The sequence below is a fragment of the Ostrea edulis genome, chromosome 4 (assembly GCF_947568905.1).
Source record: "Ostrea edulis chromosome 4, xbOstEdul1.1, whole genome shotgun sequence".
Classification (NCBI taxonomy): Eukaryota; Metazoa; Mollusca; class Bivalvia; order Ostreida; family Ostreidae; genus Ostrea; species Ostrea edulis.
The window spans coordinates 54911854-54932657 of record NC_079167.1 but is presented as its reverse complement, the minus strand read 5'-3'; the positions used below and the strand labels follow the sequence as shown (position 1 = coordinate 54932657).

At 34.3% G+C, this 20804-nt stretch overlaps 1 protein-coding gene across 40 annotated transcripts in view; it reads right to left on the bottom strand.

Annotated features, from left to right (window-relative positions):
- LOC125672415 (centrosome and spindle pole-associated protein 1-like) overlaps positions 1-19866 on the bottom strand; it is an 85976-nt gene extending 66110 nt beyond the window's left edge. For 25 of the 40 annotated variants that reach the window (XM_056162988.1, XM_056162990.1, XM_056162995.1 and 22 more), the window contains exons 1-12: positions 19604-19838; positions 19381-19470; positions 18503-18577; positions 18163-18273; positions 17626-17769; positions 16533-16646; positions 15863-15982; positions 5704-5931; positions 3830-4024; positions 3132-3350; positions 2798-2902; positions 1302-1439 (exon numbers count right to left, since the gene is read on the bottom strand). In XM_056162988.1, coding sequence (XP_056018963.1) covers positions 1302-1439; positions 2798-2902; positions 3132-3350; positions 3830-4024; positions 5704-5931; positions 15863-15982; positions 16533-16646; positions 17626-17769; positions 18163-18273; positions 18503-18577; positions 19381-19464 — 1533 coding nt within the window. In that variant the 5' untranslated portion in view covers positions 19465-19470; positions 19604-19838. Of the gene's footprint in view, positions 1-1301; positions 1440-2797; positions 2903-3131; positions 3351-3829; positions 4025-5703; positions 5932-14711; positions 15091-15862; positions 15983-16532; positions 16647-17625; positions 17770-18162; positions 18274-18502; positions 18578-19380; positions 19471-19603 lie in introns of those variants that run through there. The other 15 variants (XM_056163018.1, XM_056163022.1, XM_056163025.1 and 12 more) reach the window with 7 other exon arrangements.
- Between the last annotated feature and the right edge of the window lie 938 nt (positions 19867-20804).

Below are 20804 nucleotides of genomic sequence, written 5' to 3'. Positions count from 1 at the left end.
TTAAATTTTCATCCGACATTGATTTCGTCCCTTAGGGCAGTTATGTTTATTTCAGAGTACGTTGCTATTTCTGTGCTTTATATATAGACATTTCAAACACAATGTGCATTTTGTATGATCCTCTAAAATTTACGATAAATAACTGTATGCCATTTCCATTCTCAATGATCGTGTGCCAGCGTGGCGAGAATTCCATTGTCATCGAAAACAAGTTTTGTCTTGAATAGATGGCCGGGCGGTCTAGCGCGCTGTTCGCATGCTGCTAGGAGATGTGGTTCCACAGGTCGTGAGCCCAAGACTAATTAGAAAGAGTAACTACTCGATTTTACATCAAATCATGATACTATGCACAAGTGTTTACTTACATTCATTTTTATTATTTATATTATCAATGTTTTATTATCATTATTATTACCCATGAATGACTCCCCAAACCTGAATTTGAAAAAGAAAAAGCAAAAATGCTTTACTTACTTAGTTTTATAAAAGTTTTTAATACAAAACGCTTGCTCAAATGATGAAGATACAAAATAACTGAAACTTTTAACCCGAATGGCTTTCCATACTTTCTTTTTTAACAACCGTAATTCCCCCTTGTAAATTGACACTAATTCTTTAAGATTTCATTTATAATTGATTATTCATAACTTCTAAAGTAAATATTGTGTTTTATAATTAAAATTAATTCAGTAGAGGGTCAAACAAAATATTTTGAAGCTTTATTCGCGAAAGTTCCCCGGGAATGGAAGTCGGCAAAGAATATGAGATACTGAGCAATATTGTATGTATATAGAAGGTCTTAAAATCACCTTTTTAATACAACTGTTAAGCTGTTTAATCGCGTTTTTTATTACATGCACTTTAGATCGTCGTGTATAACTTTATTCCGATTACTGTCAAGTTAAGTTACTCCCCTTTACGGGTACGGCGTGCCGTAAACATCACAAAATATTGATGGTTTACTAAAACATTTAAGTCTAAATTTTAAATATTTCCCATTGTCCGATTTTGTCCGATTTTTTGTATGTTGTTAATCACGCTTTTATTTATTAAATTCCGTCGAGTTTGTTTCTGTTGCAATTACTTTGAGGTGATTTGCTAGATTGACTAGACTATTTCAGAGTGTGTTTAAACCAAGCAGATCAGGTTCATTTCATTTGAAATATCCAACATATACATGTACATCAAAACTAATTTTGAAAAGCATAACAATTTCTGAAAAATCGGCTTAATTTCTTTTGTAACAATACACAACAAAATTGATCATAATTTTCTAATTGAAAACAAGTCACAATTAGTACCTTTTTCATAAACTCATTATATTCTTGATTTCTTTCCAATTCCATCTGCTGTTTATGTTTAAAGTCATTTGTTAAAGGGAGACCACTCTCAGTGTCATCTGGTTCATTCCAGCTACGATTTGTGGCTTGTGCATTTCTCTGGTGCATTGATAACAAAATCAAAGTAACAAAACTCATTCAAACATGCAGTGTTCATTTACATGAAAAATCAATTTCAAAATTCTGAAATCTTGATGCAAACATGATATATTTATATTGGTCAAATCAACCATACAGTATAATAAACAAAATGTTTGTGCAAGCAATCATCACAAAAATATGTACTTGTTATGTACAAAAACAGTATTAAAGTACAATACACATGTAACTATAGGTAATTACAAAGAATGAAGGCAATGAGGAAATTAAGTAGTTAAGCAATTCAAGGAAAAACTAACGATGCAGAGAATTTGAATTCCATAGAGCATCACACTGTCGGCAACTGCTTAACTTATGCTATCTTTCAAAGTATTTTTCAAACCAGATGAATAATTTCGAAGAAATAAGCACCAACATAAAAAAAAGATTCCCAAAACTGTCAAGATACAACAGAAAATTTTAGCATTCTGTCACAGAAGACACAAAGAAAAATATTGATTTCCAAGTGTTTAACAAGAGTACCGCAAACGGTACATAATACGCCCGTGAAATGCTTACATAGGGTGTTTTCTTGTGCTATAATTTGTATAACTTTGCTTCAGGTAGTATCAGCCATCATGAGCCTGTGACAAACTTTCATATGAATAAAGGGTCTTAGCTTAAAAATCAAGATTTCCTCAAAATGGACCAAGTTCAACAACCTGTATTTTTTTTCAAAAATGGAAGAAAATCAAAATCCTTCCCCAGATGCACATCTTCAATACCCATACAAACACTCCACAAAATAAGAAGGTCCTCACTTGAAAACTGTGGGAGGAATTGGGCAGACAAATTATGTACCCTCCATAGAATATTAATTTCCAAATTGACTAAGTTCAACAACCTGTAATTTTTTCAAAAATTGTAGGAAATCAAAATCCATCCCACATGCACATCTTCAATACCCATACAAACACTCCACAAAATAAGAAGGCTTTCACTTGAAAACTGGGAGGAGTAGGGCAGACAAATTATGTACCCTCCATATAATAATTATTTCCAAATAAAGGGCAAAACTCCTGGAAAAAAGGTCGAAATGGATCAAAACTGCAGTATGATCTAGAGTGACCCACAAAGAAGCTACACAGCAAGTTTCCGCATGATATGTGAAAGGGAAATGAAATTATAAAGAGTAAACCCCAAACGGACGGTAAGACGGACGGACAGACATCGCTGTACCATAATATGTCCCGTCAAAAGACGGGCATATAAAAACGATATGATTTTACACATCGTATTTGTCAGAAAACAAAGGAGACATTGTTAGGAACTGCACACAGAAATACAGGAGAATGTGCCCAAGGGAAAAGGGAAGCTACCTCCTCCATGTATTGCTGGGTTTCCCGTATTCTCTGAATTTTCAGCTTTTCTCTCTGCGTTTCATATCCACCTAGTCTATGACTGAAGGGAAGGTCAGATTCAGACTAAATAGAAAATTTGAACTGATGTCTAATTCATCTGCCTTGAAAAAAGAAACTACCTTGGCATATTCTATGAAGATATTTCCATCTATGAAGAGGTCAATCTTTTAGGTTTTGGAACTGATACCAAACCCCAAGCTTCATTGAAGTTTTTGAAAAAAAAATACCTTGGCAGTATTTAGCCAGGAATATGTCATGTGACAATGGTGAGTTTTCAGCCATTTTCACCAACCTTCTGTACATAATTCTGGTATTCCTGTCGCCTCTCATCCTCATATCTTTGGTGCAACCTATCTGTGAATCCCTCATTCTCGTCTCGTCTTGGGGAGTAGTCCTGTCTTGGTGGGGAGTAGTCCCCCCGCCTGGGAGGGACATATTCAGACTGCTGCCGCGGGGCATCATACTGGTCATTTCGACGAACTGGGGGTTCAGATCTAGCTGCATTTCTTCCCTTAAAAAGTATAATTCTCAAAATTTAGTCATCATTTCACGTTATCCAATGCCATAAGTTTGAAACTATTAGCTGTCTTTTATTATTAACACAATACAGTTATTACCATTCACATGGGGGTCTTTAATAATCAAACAAAACAGTTATCACCATTGATACAAGTGGGAACAAAAATAGAAAGAACAAAAACGTTCACCATGTGCAACAACATACATGTATAAAATCAAAATGTGCCACTCGAAAACAAGCCTAGGATTTTGTCCAATTTATCATCCCTACATTACCACACTATTACTTGGATGTCAAGACTTCAGAGATGGAAGTTTTGTTAAAAGCCATGAGTGGTCAATCTTTCTCAAAACATGTAGATGTAACAAGATTTAAGGTTCATACTAAAATCTAAAAAAAAAAAATTACTAGCAATAAACTTTAATCTATTCATGATGACATCAATATTCAGTATATTGCATGGAAAATACCTGGTAACCATAGTCACCACTATCTCGTACGTAATTATCATCTAATTTCCTCTGAAATTCGAATTGCTTTCTCTGTATTTCTCTCTCTCTTTCTTCGTTCTGTTTTTGTTTTTCCCTCTCCTCTCTTTGCCTTTGGAACATGGCTTGTATGTCTTGTTCTCTTAATGGATAATCTTCTAAAATCCGATTTCTTTCCTGTTTCATGAAAAAAAAAAAAAAGCACATCAAAGGCAAAAACTGAATAGCATATAATAGAACAAAACAATGAACAAAAAAGCACACCTTAAAATTTGTAAAATAATTGTAAACCCATATAAAATATAATAATTAAACACTCATACAGCATCAAAACTTAAAGCTGTATGACCCGATGTTCATATATTATTTTAGTACATAATTACCTTAAAGCAGATTAATTACTTTATAAAGTTATTAACTTTCCCTTAATTACATGCTTGAAAACATCTGCATGTAAAAGAAAACAGTGAAAATATTATTTAGAAAGTAAATATAGTGTGGTACATATATAAATCATCCCATAAATTATGCCGTGTTAGACGTCTATAAATAGACCCACGCGCGTCAGGGGAATCCCAACATGATGTATTAACTCATACGCAGCTGTCTAGTTTTAAGGCTGAAAGAGCCTAAAACAACGAATAACTAAGAGGCATTTGATATTTTTATTTCTATTAAACTTATGGCACAGTACTGTTGTAACAAAATACACAGCTTTACACAGATAAGACCACCGATGATCTGAAAGTTTGAACTGGTCACTTGATATGGCAGAGTGACACGGTTATTTGTAAACTTCGATTTAAAATCAAATAAATTTGGTTAAAACAGGTGAAATAATGTATGATATGTCACAAAGCCTCATAACTACTTACATGCGATGATTTAATAGCGTTTTTACGAGATGGAAAAAAATATTGTAATTCAGACCATACAGCTTTAACAGTGCAAAAGCAATTTAAAATTAATGAAAACCCCCACCCCACCCCACCCCCCATTGTACACTCATACAGCACAAAGACTTAGAGGGGCATTAGCCTCAGAGCTGCCAACATTATAAAATGGAAAATAGTAAGGCGGGGGTATAGGCCCCCTGCCGCTGGAGATCTTTTATGAATAAATATGTAACCTGAGCAATTTTAGGCACAGTTCAAATCCAAATTTAATGAATTTAGACATACTAATTGTTATGCATTTTATAACTGCAAAATATCAAATACATCTTTTATTGATTTCACTTTCTAAAACTTGTGTAAAAAATATTGTTACATTAGTACAATATTATATAATTTTACAGTTACTGTGTCAGTTATTCTGGCAAGTTTTTTTATGTCATTATCCCCGCCGTGAGAAATGTTGAAGTTTGTCAAACAGCTAAGCTGTAATTTTATCATCATTGAAAATTGCTCTATCTCATATATTTCTGTAATAACACCAGTATTTAATTATTTCAAACACTTTGACATGAATATGTAATTTTGTTGATTAAATAATTATTGTCTTGCAAAATAATTCTTCCTTATATATTTCTTTATACTAAGAGAGGTTACCTTACATATTTTTATTAGGTTTTTCTTGTTTTTGTACAAATTGAACGTTATCATTAGTCATTAAAATATATTCCTATGCCATTAAGAGATTTTGAGAGAAAAAATTGGTTGCCATCACTTTCACAATTAATGCCCCTTTATCAGTGCAAAAATCAATATCAAATTAATGAAAGCCCCCATACCCCTTCTCATTTCACATTAATAATATCAATCTAAAAAATTTCTACCTATACATATACCAGTATTCACTAAATCAACTTTAAAAATATTTAGGCAAAAATAATTACACAATCCAATAGCACTTACTTCCTCCATATAATCTGTAAGTTTGTCTTCATGGTGCATGTGTAGCATTCTTTCAAATTCCTTGATTCGCTTATCCTCCACCATTTTATCTCGGATATTTCGTCTTTGTTTCTCTTGAGATAACCGATTGACGTCTTCCTGAGAAACAGCCTGTGGATTCTGATGATTCCTCGGTATACTTATATCCAGTTTTCCTCTAGCCTTTGTTATTGCCTGTTCTAAAGTTTGCTAAAAACAAAATAATCAAGTTTTCAAAATGTGTGTTCTACAATAGTATCTCATGTATACGTCTACAATTTTAAAGAACACTTTGAGAGCATTACAGGAACACTACATGTCTCGTGTAGATCCCAACACTTGTGGAAAACAAATTTTATTAGTTTCATGCATATAAGACTGAAAATATAACCAGCTCTGCAGAAGCCAAAACTACAGAAAATGAAGCAGAGTAGCTGATGGATGTACAGTTAATAAACCCATAGTTCTCTTTGGGTTTCACTGAAAGGATACTGCTAGGTCCATGGGACTTAACAGTCACTTAAGTATCACACAACAAAAGTGTTGCATGTTGACCAATCAGTGAGAATATATTTAGTTCAAACTTCTTATGATCCAAATTAATATTCATTTTTTCTTATATTTCTCCTTCACAAAAATCTGATTTTTGCTAAATAGTTAAGGCTCAATGTAAAAACACAATATCTGATTTATAAGCAACCCTTGTGCCATATTCAAAATTCTACTGTCTATCCATTACAGGCTTGCAACTAAATATTTCTAACACTTTCACAAGTCACCTTGACCTTCGCCATTTGACCTTAATCCCAAGTCATGACTCACTGTCTCATCATAAGCAACCTCTGTACCATGTATGAACTTCCATGTCCTTCCATTACAAAGTTATGACCCACAGAAATTCTTTACCTAATTTTCTTAGTGAATTTTAACTTGGACAGATGACCTTGGTTCATGGTCATAATACATTGCTTAAAAGCAAACTTTATTCAAAGGATCATTGTCTAATATTTCTCCACTACAAAGTTACGACATGGAACAAGATATTTTTTTAACATTTTTACCAATGAAAATGACCTTGGCCAAATGACCTTAGTTCAAGGTCATGACACACTATGGGTTGTGAGCAATCTATGTGTCAAGTACGACCCTCTAATAGTGTAGAATAATCAGAAATTTTTTAAAATTTATTATTGATAATCGGTCAAAATCTGAAAAACTGTATCGATCAATGATCAATATAATCGGTATTTACTTGTAGTTAATATATGTCTATATTTTGGGTTATTTCATTTTAGTTTTATGGATATGTGCAACATACACACATCTATTAGCCTATTAACAAGGAAAGAAATGGGTCTTTTTCTAGCCATGACATCTAGATTGGCTTTAGTTTAAGGAAACCCCCCCAAAAAATTCCAAACGTCCGACTTGGTTTTCCCTAGGTAAGGATATATATCAAGTTATCAGCTAATCCAATACTCCTCCGACCCTTGCCCCCACTTTTATATCGTGACATGTGACGGGGAGAGTCAGAGATGACTCTATATTGAAAAGTGGGAATTCAGCGACACCAACTGATGTTGCTGTATTGCCTACCTTATACAACTTTATTTCGCGAATCTACCATCCAAGATGTGAAAATTCATTTATCGGATGATTATTCTTCAAGTTAATCATGACCAATGCGATGCTATTGCCGTGTATAAACTCTAACACTGACAAATGAAGCATCACTTTGACCGCCTTCCTCGCCATTTGATTTCTTTGCACATGACATCAGCACACAAATACACAAAATTCAAATCGGCATCAAAGTAGTCATGATTAATTTGAAGAAAACTCATCCAATAATTGAATCCTATTTTGATCAGCAAAATAAAGTTGTAAATGGTAGGCAAAGCAGCGACACTAGCTGGTGTCACTGAATTCCCATTTTTAATAGAGTCCGCTTTGACTCTTCCCCACACGTCACAATATAAAAGCGGGGCGACAATCGTTTCATCACTACCCTCTAACATCCAGCCATTACAAAATCGTGGCTTGACAATATTAATTACCATGACTTTGATTCATGTTGTCTGTTGATAAATAACCTTGAGATTCTAAAATATCTGCATTACAAAGTTTTGGACCACATACATGAAAGTATTTATAATTATATATTTTTTACATGTTATTTTCACTTTAGCCAAATGCCCATGGTTCAGGGTCACATTCTCTAGCATCCTTTCAGATGTAATGTATGCATGGCCTGCTTTTCAAGTTATGACACTGATACAATGTAGGATAGAAGGTTAGATGATACACAGACAGGTCGACTGACCTAGCGATTCCAATATTCCAGTATACCAACAAAACTTTGTTTGCAGGGGTTATAACTCTGCACCTAACTTGTTTGCTGGATACTAAAAGACAAGAAGATTTTCAAACACTGTCATGCATTTCTCTGTATGATACATAGAGCTCTGTCCTGGGGTCTGAATTTCACTACTTTGGTAGAGGTCTTTAAACTCTTTGTTATAAAACATCAAGCAGCTATGTTCTGGAGCCTGAGTCCTGAACCATTCAGTACAGCATTCTATGCTCATTGTAATGCACTCAAATTGTCTTGGATTTCTCAGAAAAATCTCAAAATTAAGTTTGACTTTTCTTTCATTTGAGCGGTCAAAATTTAAGTAAAATCTCAGACTCAAGTCCAAGTTAAAACTTAAGTATATTTCAAGAAATTCGGATCGAGAATCAAGAAGAATTTCAATGATCTCATGCCTTTTCACTATATGAGCTATAGCAACCCTCTCTAGCACTAAAATCCCTCAGCCAGGGGCAATGAATTTCAAATTTTTGGTCAAGGCCTCCATGCTCTCTTTTCTGGGTGCAGATATATTTCAATATTTACATTTCCAATGTTTTTGCTTTGATATCTCTATAAATTGTAATGATAGCTATTTCCTCATGAATATCTAAATGAAATTTAGTGGAGACTTTGCTAATTACATTATATGACTATGCACACAGTTCGTTTACTAGAACTCAGGGACTGACACTAATTTTAATACCAACCTGTCCCTTCGGACAAGTTAACATGAAATTTAGGTTGTCCGAATGGAAAATGTACTTGTCCGAAACTGACCAACAAAAAACTGTAATGTATATGCATTACATTCTCATGAGTGTTTTTTTATTAATAGTGTTACCCTGGTTTTCTTGTGATCTCCATGTGAAATCATTAATTAATAATAATGTATTGAATGGTTTCAAAACTCCTGTCACTCAGACAGCAATCTATGTATATACATTTTTACCTTAATGTTTGCAGGCAGAACACTTAGTTACAGACAGAAGTTGAGCCATATTTATGTACTTCCAGATCTGCAGCAAATTGCACAGTGACTTATTGTATTTTTCATTTTGGACATGTTTTTCGTAAAAATTATTCAATTTTAACTTCGGAAAAAGTGTTCTATATCTGTTTGTTCACTTCCAAGAATCCCGCGACAATAGAGACATCTGATTGGCGCGATTAAAATACACAGTGAAGCTGATTGGTCGATATTAATGAACAATCTAAATTTAGATCAGGGAAAACCAGAAAAACGCCATATTGATTATCAGATTATTTCTATCGACGAGATGTACTTCAAAAACTTTAAGGACTCTTTTCACGTAGAATTTATTAAAATTTCACGGATACCCTTCATTTATTTTTGGTTGTCCCATCGGACAGGTAAACTACAGAACTTAGTTGTCCGACCACCGTTTTAAGTTGTCCCGGACAATCGGACAGCCGTTAGTGTCAGTCCCTGGAACTGAAAGTCATGAATAATTCAAAGATTATATCATTTTTATATCTTTTGACTTCACCCTTCAGTCCCAATGGGACTCTTCCTCTTATCCTCTTCATGCCTATCAGCACATAAGGCCTCAACCAGCTGACGCCACAACTGCCTGTCTTTTGCTTTCTTTTCTATTTCCCCCCAGGTCTTCCCTATATCTTTCATCTCCTGTTCTACCATCCTTCACCATGTCTCTTTTGGGCGTCCTCTTTTTCTCTATCCATCAGGTGTCCATCTCAGAGCAAACTTAGTGATATCTTCTCCTCCTTTTCGTAGAACATGCCCAATCCAACGCCACCTTCTTCTTTTAATCTCCATCTCCATGCAGCACTGTTTGGTCTTAAGATATAGATCTTTATTCGATATCTTTTTGGGCCAGTAGATTTTACAGATTTTTCGGAGGCAGGTGTTATGGAATGAGGAGAGTTTTTTCATGTCAGTTTGTATTATTCTCCGGCATTCAGCCCCATAGAGTAACACAGATTTCACGTTACTGTTGTATATTTTCAGTTTGGTGTTCATACTGATCGACCCACTTCTCCATATGGATTGCAGGTGGCAAAATGCGTTTCTCGCCTTGCTTATTCTGGCTTTGATGTCTTTCGCCGTCCCATTGGTGTTACTTAACATGCGGCCTAGATATTTGAAATCCTCAACCTCTTCTATGATGTTATTTCCTATCTTGACTGTTTGAGCTGTATTACTGTTTACTAGCTGCAATAATGTAGCCCTATCCATTTTTTTTTTTTTATTCTGACATTTTCGGGATAGGGCTACAATTCCATAGGATCTCCGTAATGGTGCAAAATAATTTTATGAATAACCGATAATAAACTCTGTGCATTAGTCCCAAATGTTGTTTACCCACCTACGAGATCTCGAGATAACAAGCATGGCGGAGCAGACGAAGAATTTTGCATGCTGTACATTATATTTAATGAAAAACACCTTTATTAGACATGCCCGAGCACAAAGTTGGGGTACCCCGAATTACCGAAATGCCCGTGATATACCGAAATGCCCCCAGAAATTACCGAAATGCCCCATAAAACTACCGAAATGCCCCTTCCAACCCATAAATTTGAGCATATTTAGTTTATATATGTTCAAATTTGATAAGAAAATGCCAAATTGTGGTTGTAAATATAGAAAATTGTGTTCAATTCTCGCATTAGCGATATTTCAAAGAACGATAACTCTAGCAAAAATCTTGTAACCTCTGTGCTAATCTGAGGAGCTATCACCGAAGCTTTTCTCCCTTTAATTCTCTTATCAAAATTGAAAATATATAAACTAAATATGCTCTAATTTATACGTTGGAAGGGGCATTTCGGTAGTTTTATGGGGCATTTCGGTAATTTCTGGGGGCATTTCGGTAAATCACGGGCATTTCGGTAATTCGAGGTACCGCTCGTGGGTGGATTTAATGAAAAGCCTAAACATTGGTGGGCGGTAAATCTAGTACTCCCGACTCCCGACTGTCCCGGATTGCGATGTTTTATAGATTATATTAAAACCGGCTAACAGAATAACTTCATATTTCTTGGGAACAATCTTTATGTCCAAATTGATTCATACAATTAAAAAAACAACAATATTAATAGGTATAAATACTTAAATTGGAGATGCAGCATACTCAAAAGTGGTAAATCTAGTACTGTGTTTTAAATGCCAAAACCGAAAACGGACATTCTTCATTCTATGCATGATTTTACGAAGAGAATGGTGTTTTTTGAACGATATTAAACAAATCTTTGTATCTAACAAGAAGTATTGTTTTCTTTTTCACAGTTATTATACTTATATATACAGGTATTTATGATCAAAGCATGGAACAATCTAAAATAGCGATCACATGTTCAATTAATACTTTTGATATGTGCAATTATCACCTCATCCGCGTCAGTGATATCGACAAGAAAGATAAAATGTAATCAGGATTATTCCAGTGACTGTACATCTTATTGAAAGTGGACAAAAAAAAACTCTTCTTCTGTGTAAGAACTGCTGTATTGTCAACAAAGTTCCATTAATTCGAGATACCATTAAAATGTAAAGTTTTTTTTTTAATTAATAAAATTTCTCATTATTTGGCATTGTTTTGTCTCTCTAAATTATGGCAGAACTCTTAGCCACATGAATTATGTGTTTTCAGGCTCTATGACGTGGACATGGTTCTACCTCAGAGCCCCCCCCCCTTTTTTTTATTATTATTATTATTTTTAATTTCTGAACAAGTTAATTACACGTGTTACAGAAAGTCTATGAAGTAATTAAATTCAGAAATTAAAAAAAATAATAAAAAAAAACAAGAGGCCCAAGGGCCAAGAATCGCTCTTCTGATAAATTGTACAACCCCACCATTTCTATTCTTAGCCTCTTAGTATTCTAAATCTTTAATTAAATCCTAAGAATTCAAAAAAAGTAGGTCAATGTGACTTACTTTTTGGTTTACACATTTTGAGAACCCAAGAAATATCAACTGACAAAGTTTGATGATTTTAAGCCAATTAGTATCTGAATATTGAAATATAGCTGTCAAATTCCAATCGTAGGTCATGGTGACCTACTTTTTGGTCAGCAAACTCCGAACATGCAAGACCCATCAACTGACAAAGTTTGATGACAGTAGGTCAAATAGTATCTGAAATATATAAATATAGCCGTCAAATTGACCAAGGTGACCTACTTTTTCGTCAACACCCTTCAAACATGCAAGACCCAACAACTGACAAAGTTAGATGACTGTAGGTCAAATAGTATCTGAATTATATAAATATAGCCGTCCAATTCCAAAAGTAGGTCAAGGTGACCTACCCTTTTTGGTCGACACCCTTTGAACATGCAAGACTCATCAACTGACAAAGTTTGATGACTGTAGGTCAAATAGTATCTGAAATATATAAATATAGCCGTCCAATTCCAAAAGTAGGTCAAGGTGACCTACTTTTTTCGTCGAAACCCTTCGAACATGCAAGACGCATCAACTGACAAAGTTTGATGACTGTAGGTCAAATAGTATCTGAAATATATAAATATAGCCGTCAAATTCCAAAAGTAGGTCAAGGTGACCTACTTTTTGGTCGACACACTCCGTAGACTCAAGACCCACCAACTGTCAAAGTTTGATGATTGTAGGTCAATTAGTGACTGAAATATATAAATATAACTGTCAAATGCCAAAGGTAGGTCACAGTGACCTACTTTTTGGTCGATACACTTCGAAGACTCAAGATGCATCAACTAACAAAGTTTGATGATTGTAGGTCAAATAGTGTCTGAAATATAGTAATTTAGCTGTCAAATACCAAAAGTAGGTCACGGTGACCTACTTTTTGGTCGACACAAACCGAAGACTGAAGACGCATCAACTCACAAAGTTTGATGATCCTAGGTTTTACAGTGCCCAAAATATGCATCTAAAATTGAAAATGTGAAATTTGAATATCTGCAAAATTCAAGAAGTAGGTCACTGTGACCTACTTATTTATAAATATGTTTCAAGACCTCAAGATGCATCAACTTACAAGATTTGATGATTCTAAACCTCTCGGTATTTGAAATAACAACTTAAAATATATCTATAAATGATAAGCCATAAAATTCAGAAAGTAGGTCACGGTGACCTATTTTTCAGTTGACGCATTTCAAGGTCCCATGATCCACCAACTGACAAGTTTTGATGATCATAGGCTTCAAAGTGTCCAAGATATGCATCAAAATTAATTTTAAAATAAATACCTGCAAAATTCAAAAAGTAGGTCACCGTGACCTACTTTTGAGACAACTTGACACAAGGTCCTAAGATGCATCAACTGTCAAAATTTGATGATCCTAGTCCTTATAATGACTAAAATATCAAAGATTTAAGGAAATATAAATTTAGGTCAACTTTGAAGTGACCTTGAGACCACGCCCTTTGCCCCAGGGTAATGCCTTGAACAATTTTTAATCTACAACATATCCTCATCCTTATGTGTAAGTTTGATGATAATCTGCCCAATGGTTCTTGAGAAGAAGATATTCTAGCAACCACTACTTTTGTTTGTATTTTCCTGATTATCTCCCCTTGTTAAAGGGTCACATCCCTCTATTTAGTATGTATGAAAGCCCTTGGGCCAATGATACCCTGTAACAAATTTGAAAAAAAAATTGGCCAAGGGGTTCTTGAGTTTTAACCCTTTTTCTAAAAAGTTTACGCACACCGCACAAATGGCCATAGCATTAGCTCTTTGAACCTTCGGCTCAGAAGAGCTAAAAAGAAAAAAAAGGGGGGGGGGGGCTCTGAGGTAGAACCACGTCCACGTCGTAGAGCCTGGAAACACATGATATATGTGGCTAAGAGTTCTGCCATAATTTAGAGAGACAAAACAATGCCTAATAATGAGAAATTTTATTAATTAAAAAAAAAACTTTGCATTTTAATGGTATCTCGAATTAATGGAACTTTGTTGACAATACAGCAGTTCTTACACAGAAGAAGAGTTTTTTTTTTTGTTCACTTTCATTAAGATGTACAGTCACTGGAATAATCCTGATTACATTTTATCTTTCTTGTCGATATCACTGACGCGGATGAGGTGATAATTGCACATATCAAAAGTATTAATTGAACATGTGATGGCTATTTTAGATTGTACCATGCTTTGATCATAAATACCTGTATATATAAGTATAATAACTGTGAAAAAGAAAACAATACTTCTCGTTAGATACAAAGATTTGTTTAATATCGTTCAAAAAAACACCATTCTCTTCGTAAAATCATGCATAGAATGAAGAATGTCCGTTTTCGGTTTTGGCATTTAAAACACAGTACTAGATTTACCACTTTTGAGTATGCTGCATCTCCAGTTTAAGTATTTATACCTATTAATATTGTTGTTTTTTTAATTGTATGAATCAATTTGGACATAAAGATTGTTCCCAAGAAATATGAAGTTATTCTGTTAGCCGGTTTTAATATAATCTATAAAACATCGCAATCCGGGACAGTCGGGAGTCGGGAGTACTAGATTTACCGCCCACCCTAAACATTGACAATCAGCGCGAAAATGTAGTTACTCGAGCCACTTCGACAAAGAAAGGGAAATCATATTGTTGCAGAAAGAATTTACACTCTGCTGTTCGGTATTTAACTTGATATTAAATTCAAACCTTTTCAATACCGACGAAATAGCTTTCGCCTCCATACTTGTCCATAGATGTAAATACCTTATATGGCATATGCAAATGACTTGTCAACCGGAAGTTGAAACTTCAGTACATCAAACATGGCGCACAAATATGAATCGAGAAATTGGAATTTATCGAAATTGTTGAAAACGGTAGAATAGAGCCTCACAAATCTAAAGTTGCAGGTTGTAAATTTATATATTGACTAAGAAACATAGAATATCATTTTATTTACGTAAAGAAAGTCAGGAAATGTTTAGAATGAGCGCAAATGTTGCGGGAGTGAATCACTCCCGCATTTGCACCATTACGGAGATCCTAAGGAGTTGTAGCCCTCTCCCTTAAAAAAAAAAAAAAAAAAAAAATCAGAGAGGACTACATTATTGCAGCTACTGTTTACAGTCATTACATTAATGGGACTAAGGAACACCAAATTCACTGTTTTTGTTGCCCTTAACCTGTAGGTAGCTGATAAAACAATTTAACATTTAGTAAAAATTAGCCCAAAAGTATATTCATTTCTTTACGTTTTACATTTCGTAATTTTTCGTTATTTCCCATAAATACATATGCGGGTTTTTGAGCTCGTGCACTAGCGTTTTTGCAATTAGTATATATACTACTGGTCAGTGTTCGGGCAGTGCCACAGGCACTTATATCGCTTGGGGCCTAATTACTATATATAAGAGTACTCTTATATATAGTAATTAGGCCCCAAGCGATATAAGTGCCTGTGGGCAGTGCGAGGTTCGTTACAAGCAACAAAGGTCACTTTTGTATTTCTGTGCCTTAGCCTTCCCTCCCGCCCAGCCCATTTTCAGTTTTGAATTCATCTGATTTTATAGGTGATTTTTCAGCTTTGTCGATTTCATGTTAGCTTATTAAAAGCGATCTTGTAACAAACACAACCAACCTATTCACTTTTTCTGTTTTGTTTTATTATCAAATAGTCAAGAAAATATTTATTTTCGGACGAGGGCACTGAGAAAGAAAACAACTTTTAGTAAGTAGAAGGGAGAAAAAAATTTCAAATGTAAACACACAATACGCAATGAAGAATACTCATGTGACACAGTGAAATCTATTTTATCATTTCATTAACTCCTCTTTCATGATGTTCCCTGAACACTGACCTTTTCTAACTCCTCCCGGTACTCTTCTTTACGTTGCTGTGCTACCCTCTTTCTGAAGTCTTCATACTCTCCAAACTTCATTCCTGACTGAGGTGGCGTTGGGGCTTTCTTGAATTTTGGCTGTAATTGAAATATAATATATTGATACTTGCACATTTTCTAAGTGTTTAAAAATCAATGGTAAAAAAATATGCAATATTTACAGTCCAGGAGGTATTTTCACTATACAATATGTGAGAATTTTGTCAATAAAGGTTTTTATGGACACATGCAACGTCTAAAATTATTTTTTCATCTCCTTGATAAGAAGATTTTTTGTATAGGTGTAAATCTTATATTGTAGTGATATCACCAAACTTCGTATATCGACCAGGGTAGGTCAGTGGTTAGATCACCTAACTAGCCATGTACCGCGCTTGATCTCCGATTGCTCCAAAGATTTTTCTCCCTTCTTTGCCACACACACATATACAGTTGACTTTACATTTTTACTTGCAACAATTAGGAACTATCAAAATATGCTAACTCTAAAATAGACATGGTAATATACCCCAAGGTTTTTTGTAAAAATGAGATTGAATGCAAGTGAATCGAATGTAAAATGTCACAAAAAATTATATATTATTGAGAAACATTGCACATGTTCTTAAAAAGCCAATCAAGTACTTACTCTACTGAGGAATTCATTATATTCACGTCTTCTCTGCTCTTGAAATTGGCGTTCCGTCTCATTGTAATCCATGTCTGGTTTCCTAGGACTTGAACGAAGTCCTCCTTTCTGATGCTTTTACATTCAACAAAATCATGTATAAGCACACTGTTCTCATTAACAGTAAGTTTCAATATTCACCACAAATTAAAACAAGAGTGTTCAAAGAAACATGTGTGTCACCTACAATGGTATCTGTGTTAATTAAATGGCCCTTACACAAGAGAAACACATGCTAAATATAAAAATTCTACCTCTCACAATTACAAAATTGTAGATACATGTGAAAAAGGGTCAGACAGATGAACATTCAAATTAATCTCTAAATTCAAAAAAAAAATCATCCTGTTTACAAATCACTTTATTTCAAACATATCAAATTTTACTACTGGTACATGTATATGGGGGAAAAAATTGCATGCAAGCCTGCTATGCTAACATTCATGCACTAGTAACTACAATAATAATTAAAACACCAATACCATAATATTAAAGTATGACAAAAAGCTGTCAAAGCTTGTTTATCTGTGGAAGTATAAGTTTTTATCTAGCATATCATAGCTGCTTAGCATGAGTAAAAACACAAAACAAACAATAACAAATTTTGTAGATTTTACAAAATTATAAAAATTTTAGTAGCACATACAAACTAACTACATGTAAATATAAATCTATATACACATATATGTATTGTGATAAATGGTTTTATGTAAATGATGTTTTCTATATGTAATGAATACCTTACATGAATGTTACAATACTTTCAACTGATAATTTGGACAAAATCTAAGGCTTTTAGACAAATTAAGTACTGAATTCACTTCTACCTAAATGCACCAGTGCAGTGCTAGCAAATACACGGGAAGTCAAAGTATATTGGAACCTCATAAAACCTATGAAATTTCTAATTTCATACTTTCTGCGGAGAGAATAATGGAATTAAGTCATATATTCTTTTTATCCAAAAATCTCCATCACCTGTTTCACTATGTTTCCAACGCCATTAACTCCCCTATAAACACACAGTGTGAACACAACATCCACCTATAATCACCTGAGGTATGTTATTGTTATCATCAGCCTCATTCTGATCAGGGAGAACAGTGGTGTTCTGTTTTGGATTTTCTCTCTTTTGTCCATTATATGGTGAACGCTTTTGAATATTATTACTTCTGGGTGTTTTATAACTGGTTTTACTCTAAATATATATATATATATATATATTAATATATATATATATATATATATATTAATATATATATATATTCATTACAAAGACGCTGCTTGAGCTTCACATGTTTAACTGTAAATGAAAATGTTTGTACCATTGATCTGGCTTATATGCTTACCAAATAAAAACAACTTTCTAAAAACATGACTTTTAGAAAAATTGGAACATAGGGTAGACCATTGTTGAATAGGCACTGTCAGTCTTGCTCCTCCTACCCCAAGGTAATCATAGAGAAGCGAGACCAACAGGGGGTTTCTAATGGTGAGGGAAGTAGCTTTTAAATACTGAAGACAAGTCTTTAAGTAAAAGTATACAGCATTGTAGACTGTGAAGTAAGCAGTAAAATAATGTACTTAGTACCTGTTTCTGTTTTAAAAAATCATTGTATTCTTTTTGTCTTTCCTCTCTCAACTGCTGCTGTTTAGATTTTGATTTGTCATTTGTCAGTGGTAGTCCTTCAGGTTTTTCTCTCTGAAAATTAATCATTCTGTCCAAGCTACTAGAATGATATTACTTTTCTACCTCGTATCATATAGCCCGCTGAAATTCCATTCATCATTTGTGCTTCTGGTCTCAGTAAAACATCAAGCCTAATTTATCTTATCATTATTATTTGGTGATCTTTCATTCTCTTATTCTCTAGATTATAACCAGTTTAGAATAAAAAATTGTAGATCGCATCATCTGATCTCCCTCCTACCTCATTAGCATAATTTACTTCTGATGGTCTGTCCCACTGTCTACGTCCCAACCTGTCATCATCTCTCTCCTCCTCCTTGGAGATAATTTTAGGGGTAAAAAGTTTTTTATGAATTAGGAACACATTTTATAAAACTAAAAGTAATGTCAATCACTGTGTAGATGAAAATTGGGGGAATAGAATGTGGCAAATATAAGGTAGAATCATTGTGCTAAAAATAAATAGCATACACTGATTCTGAAATTTAATGAACAATAAGGAATATTAAGGACACCTTAATGTGCTCCTTTTCAATTTTACTGCAGTGGTGAAAAGAGGGTGTGAAAAAAAATGATGATTGTTGTACAGTGTAATCAAACACATGAAAAAAAGAACTACTATTTGTTGTATTATTGAGGCATTATTCTTGCTATAATCATGGTGATTGGTGAACAAAATCTGTGGTGACTGTGTCTGCATCAGTCTGAACTATGAATGAGTGACAATGTGTTATATGGGGTGCAGCTAGTTATGAAATTGAATTATCTAGGATGTGTTTAATGAAATACTAAGTCCAGTCTAGCTATTAAGATAAATTTGTTATGAACCTTGAGCATATGCTGACACTGCAGTCACATAAACAACTAACATAGAAATAAGCAATTGATTAATTATCAGTATAGCCTACTCAGCACCAAGTCAAAAAGCATGCAATAAAAACACACACCTCAAATCCATTCACCACAATGCATAGCATCTCAAATACTTAGCTGATATTAGGTATATAAATTCTTGTCAAATGCTTACTGATGCAAATAGACGTTACATATCTAACCTTTCTAAAATAATGTCAGTTCTAACTCTTATTTAGTTCTAATCTACCTAAACATAAACCTTACCGATATGTATTGTCTTTCTTGTTGCAGTTTAGCCTTCTGATTTCGAATGAATTCCTCTATATCATTTTCAACAGCAGCTGCCATTGTGTTCTGCAATTTGTAAGGATTATTTTATGTACGTTTACGAACTTGTTAATCCAGTCCCGATGCACTTTCAAGTCTTCGAAATTTCCAATTAAACCCACATAAATATTTCTTCCAAATACCTGAATATTATTCTCACCTCTGCTATTAATACATGAGCAGAATTTTAGAAATGGCGTTTATAGCAACGTGTGTTTTCCTCGGTTTGTTTACATGGTTTGGGTTGCTGTCATGCCATTGTCATCAAATTCATAGGGCAATGTTCTGAGAAATCGAAAGAAAAGATTTCTATTTACTTTTTCATCAGCTACAAGTAAAATTAGACACTTAAATTTTTGTAAATAAGCGAGAACGAACTTGAACAGGAAATGAACCGCGTAATGTGTAACACGCATGCTCAATAGATCATAATTTACGAAACTGACATGTTAGTGCATCCGGAATGCAGCTCGACTTCTAATAGTACCATTGACTATTTTCATCGAAAAAGCAACTAAAAAATGATTACACTTTTTATCTCGATTTGCATCGTGCTTTTGAAAAACCAACCTTATAATCGACCAACATACGAAGAAGGGGGGGGGGGGTAAATCCTTTTGAAACGGATCGTATTGATACATATCTGACAAGTTCTAATCAGGAATCAGACGGAAACCTATACAGATATTGTAAGAACTTCATATCTAACAGAACAGTTACTAACTTTGCATTTATATAATAATAACAACGAAAAATGAACATTAGTGGGGTGAGGGGGTAAGAAACGACTGGCCCTCTCTCATTCTACGTGCCTGAATAATGCAAAGATTCACATGTGCTGTCAAAAACTGTAAAACCTGTCATATATAATTTTGATCAATAAGAAATTCGTTTGTTAGTAATCTCACTGGACGAAGTTTCATACCGATTATTAGGCCGTTATTAGCACACTGATTTTGACTACGAATAACTCTGTTTACCTGACCAGGATATGTAGGGCTCACAGCGGGTGTGACCGGTCGACAGGGGATGCTTACTCCTTCTAGGCACCTGATCCCACCTCTGGTGTGTACAGGGGTCCGTGTTTGCCCAACTTTCTATTTTGTATTGATTTTAGGAGTTATGAGATTGATCACTGTTCGTTATCTTCACCTTCCAAAACTTGGAAAATTTTAACCTGTATAAATTTTCTAAATTTTTAACGTTGTCTATGCATTTGAGTGTAACCTTTGTAGACTAAAACAAGGAGTAACTAAATAAACAATCTGATTAAAAACCGATCTTTGATCCGCTCCGTTATTGGTATGTGGCTACATACTATTGGGTGTGGATCAAGAATCGGATTTTTATCAGATTACTAA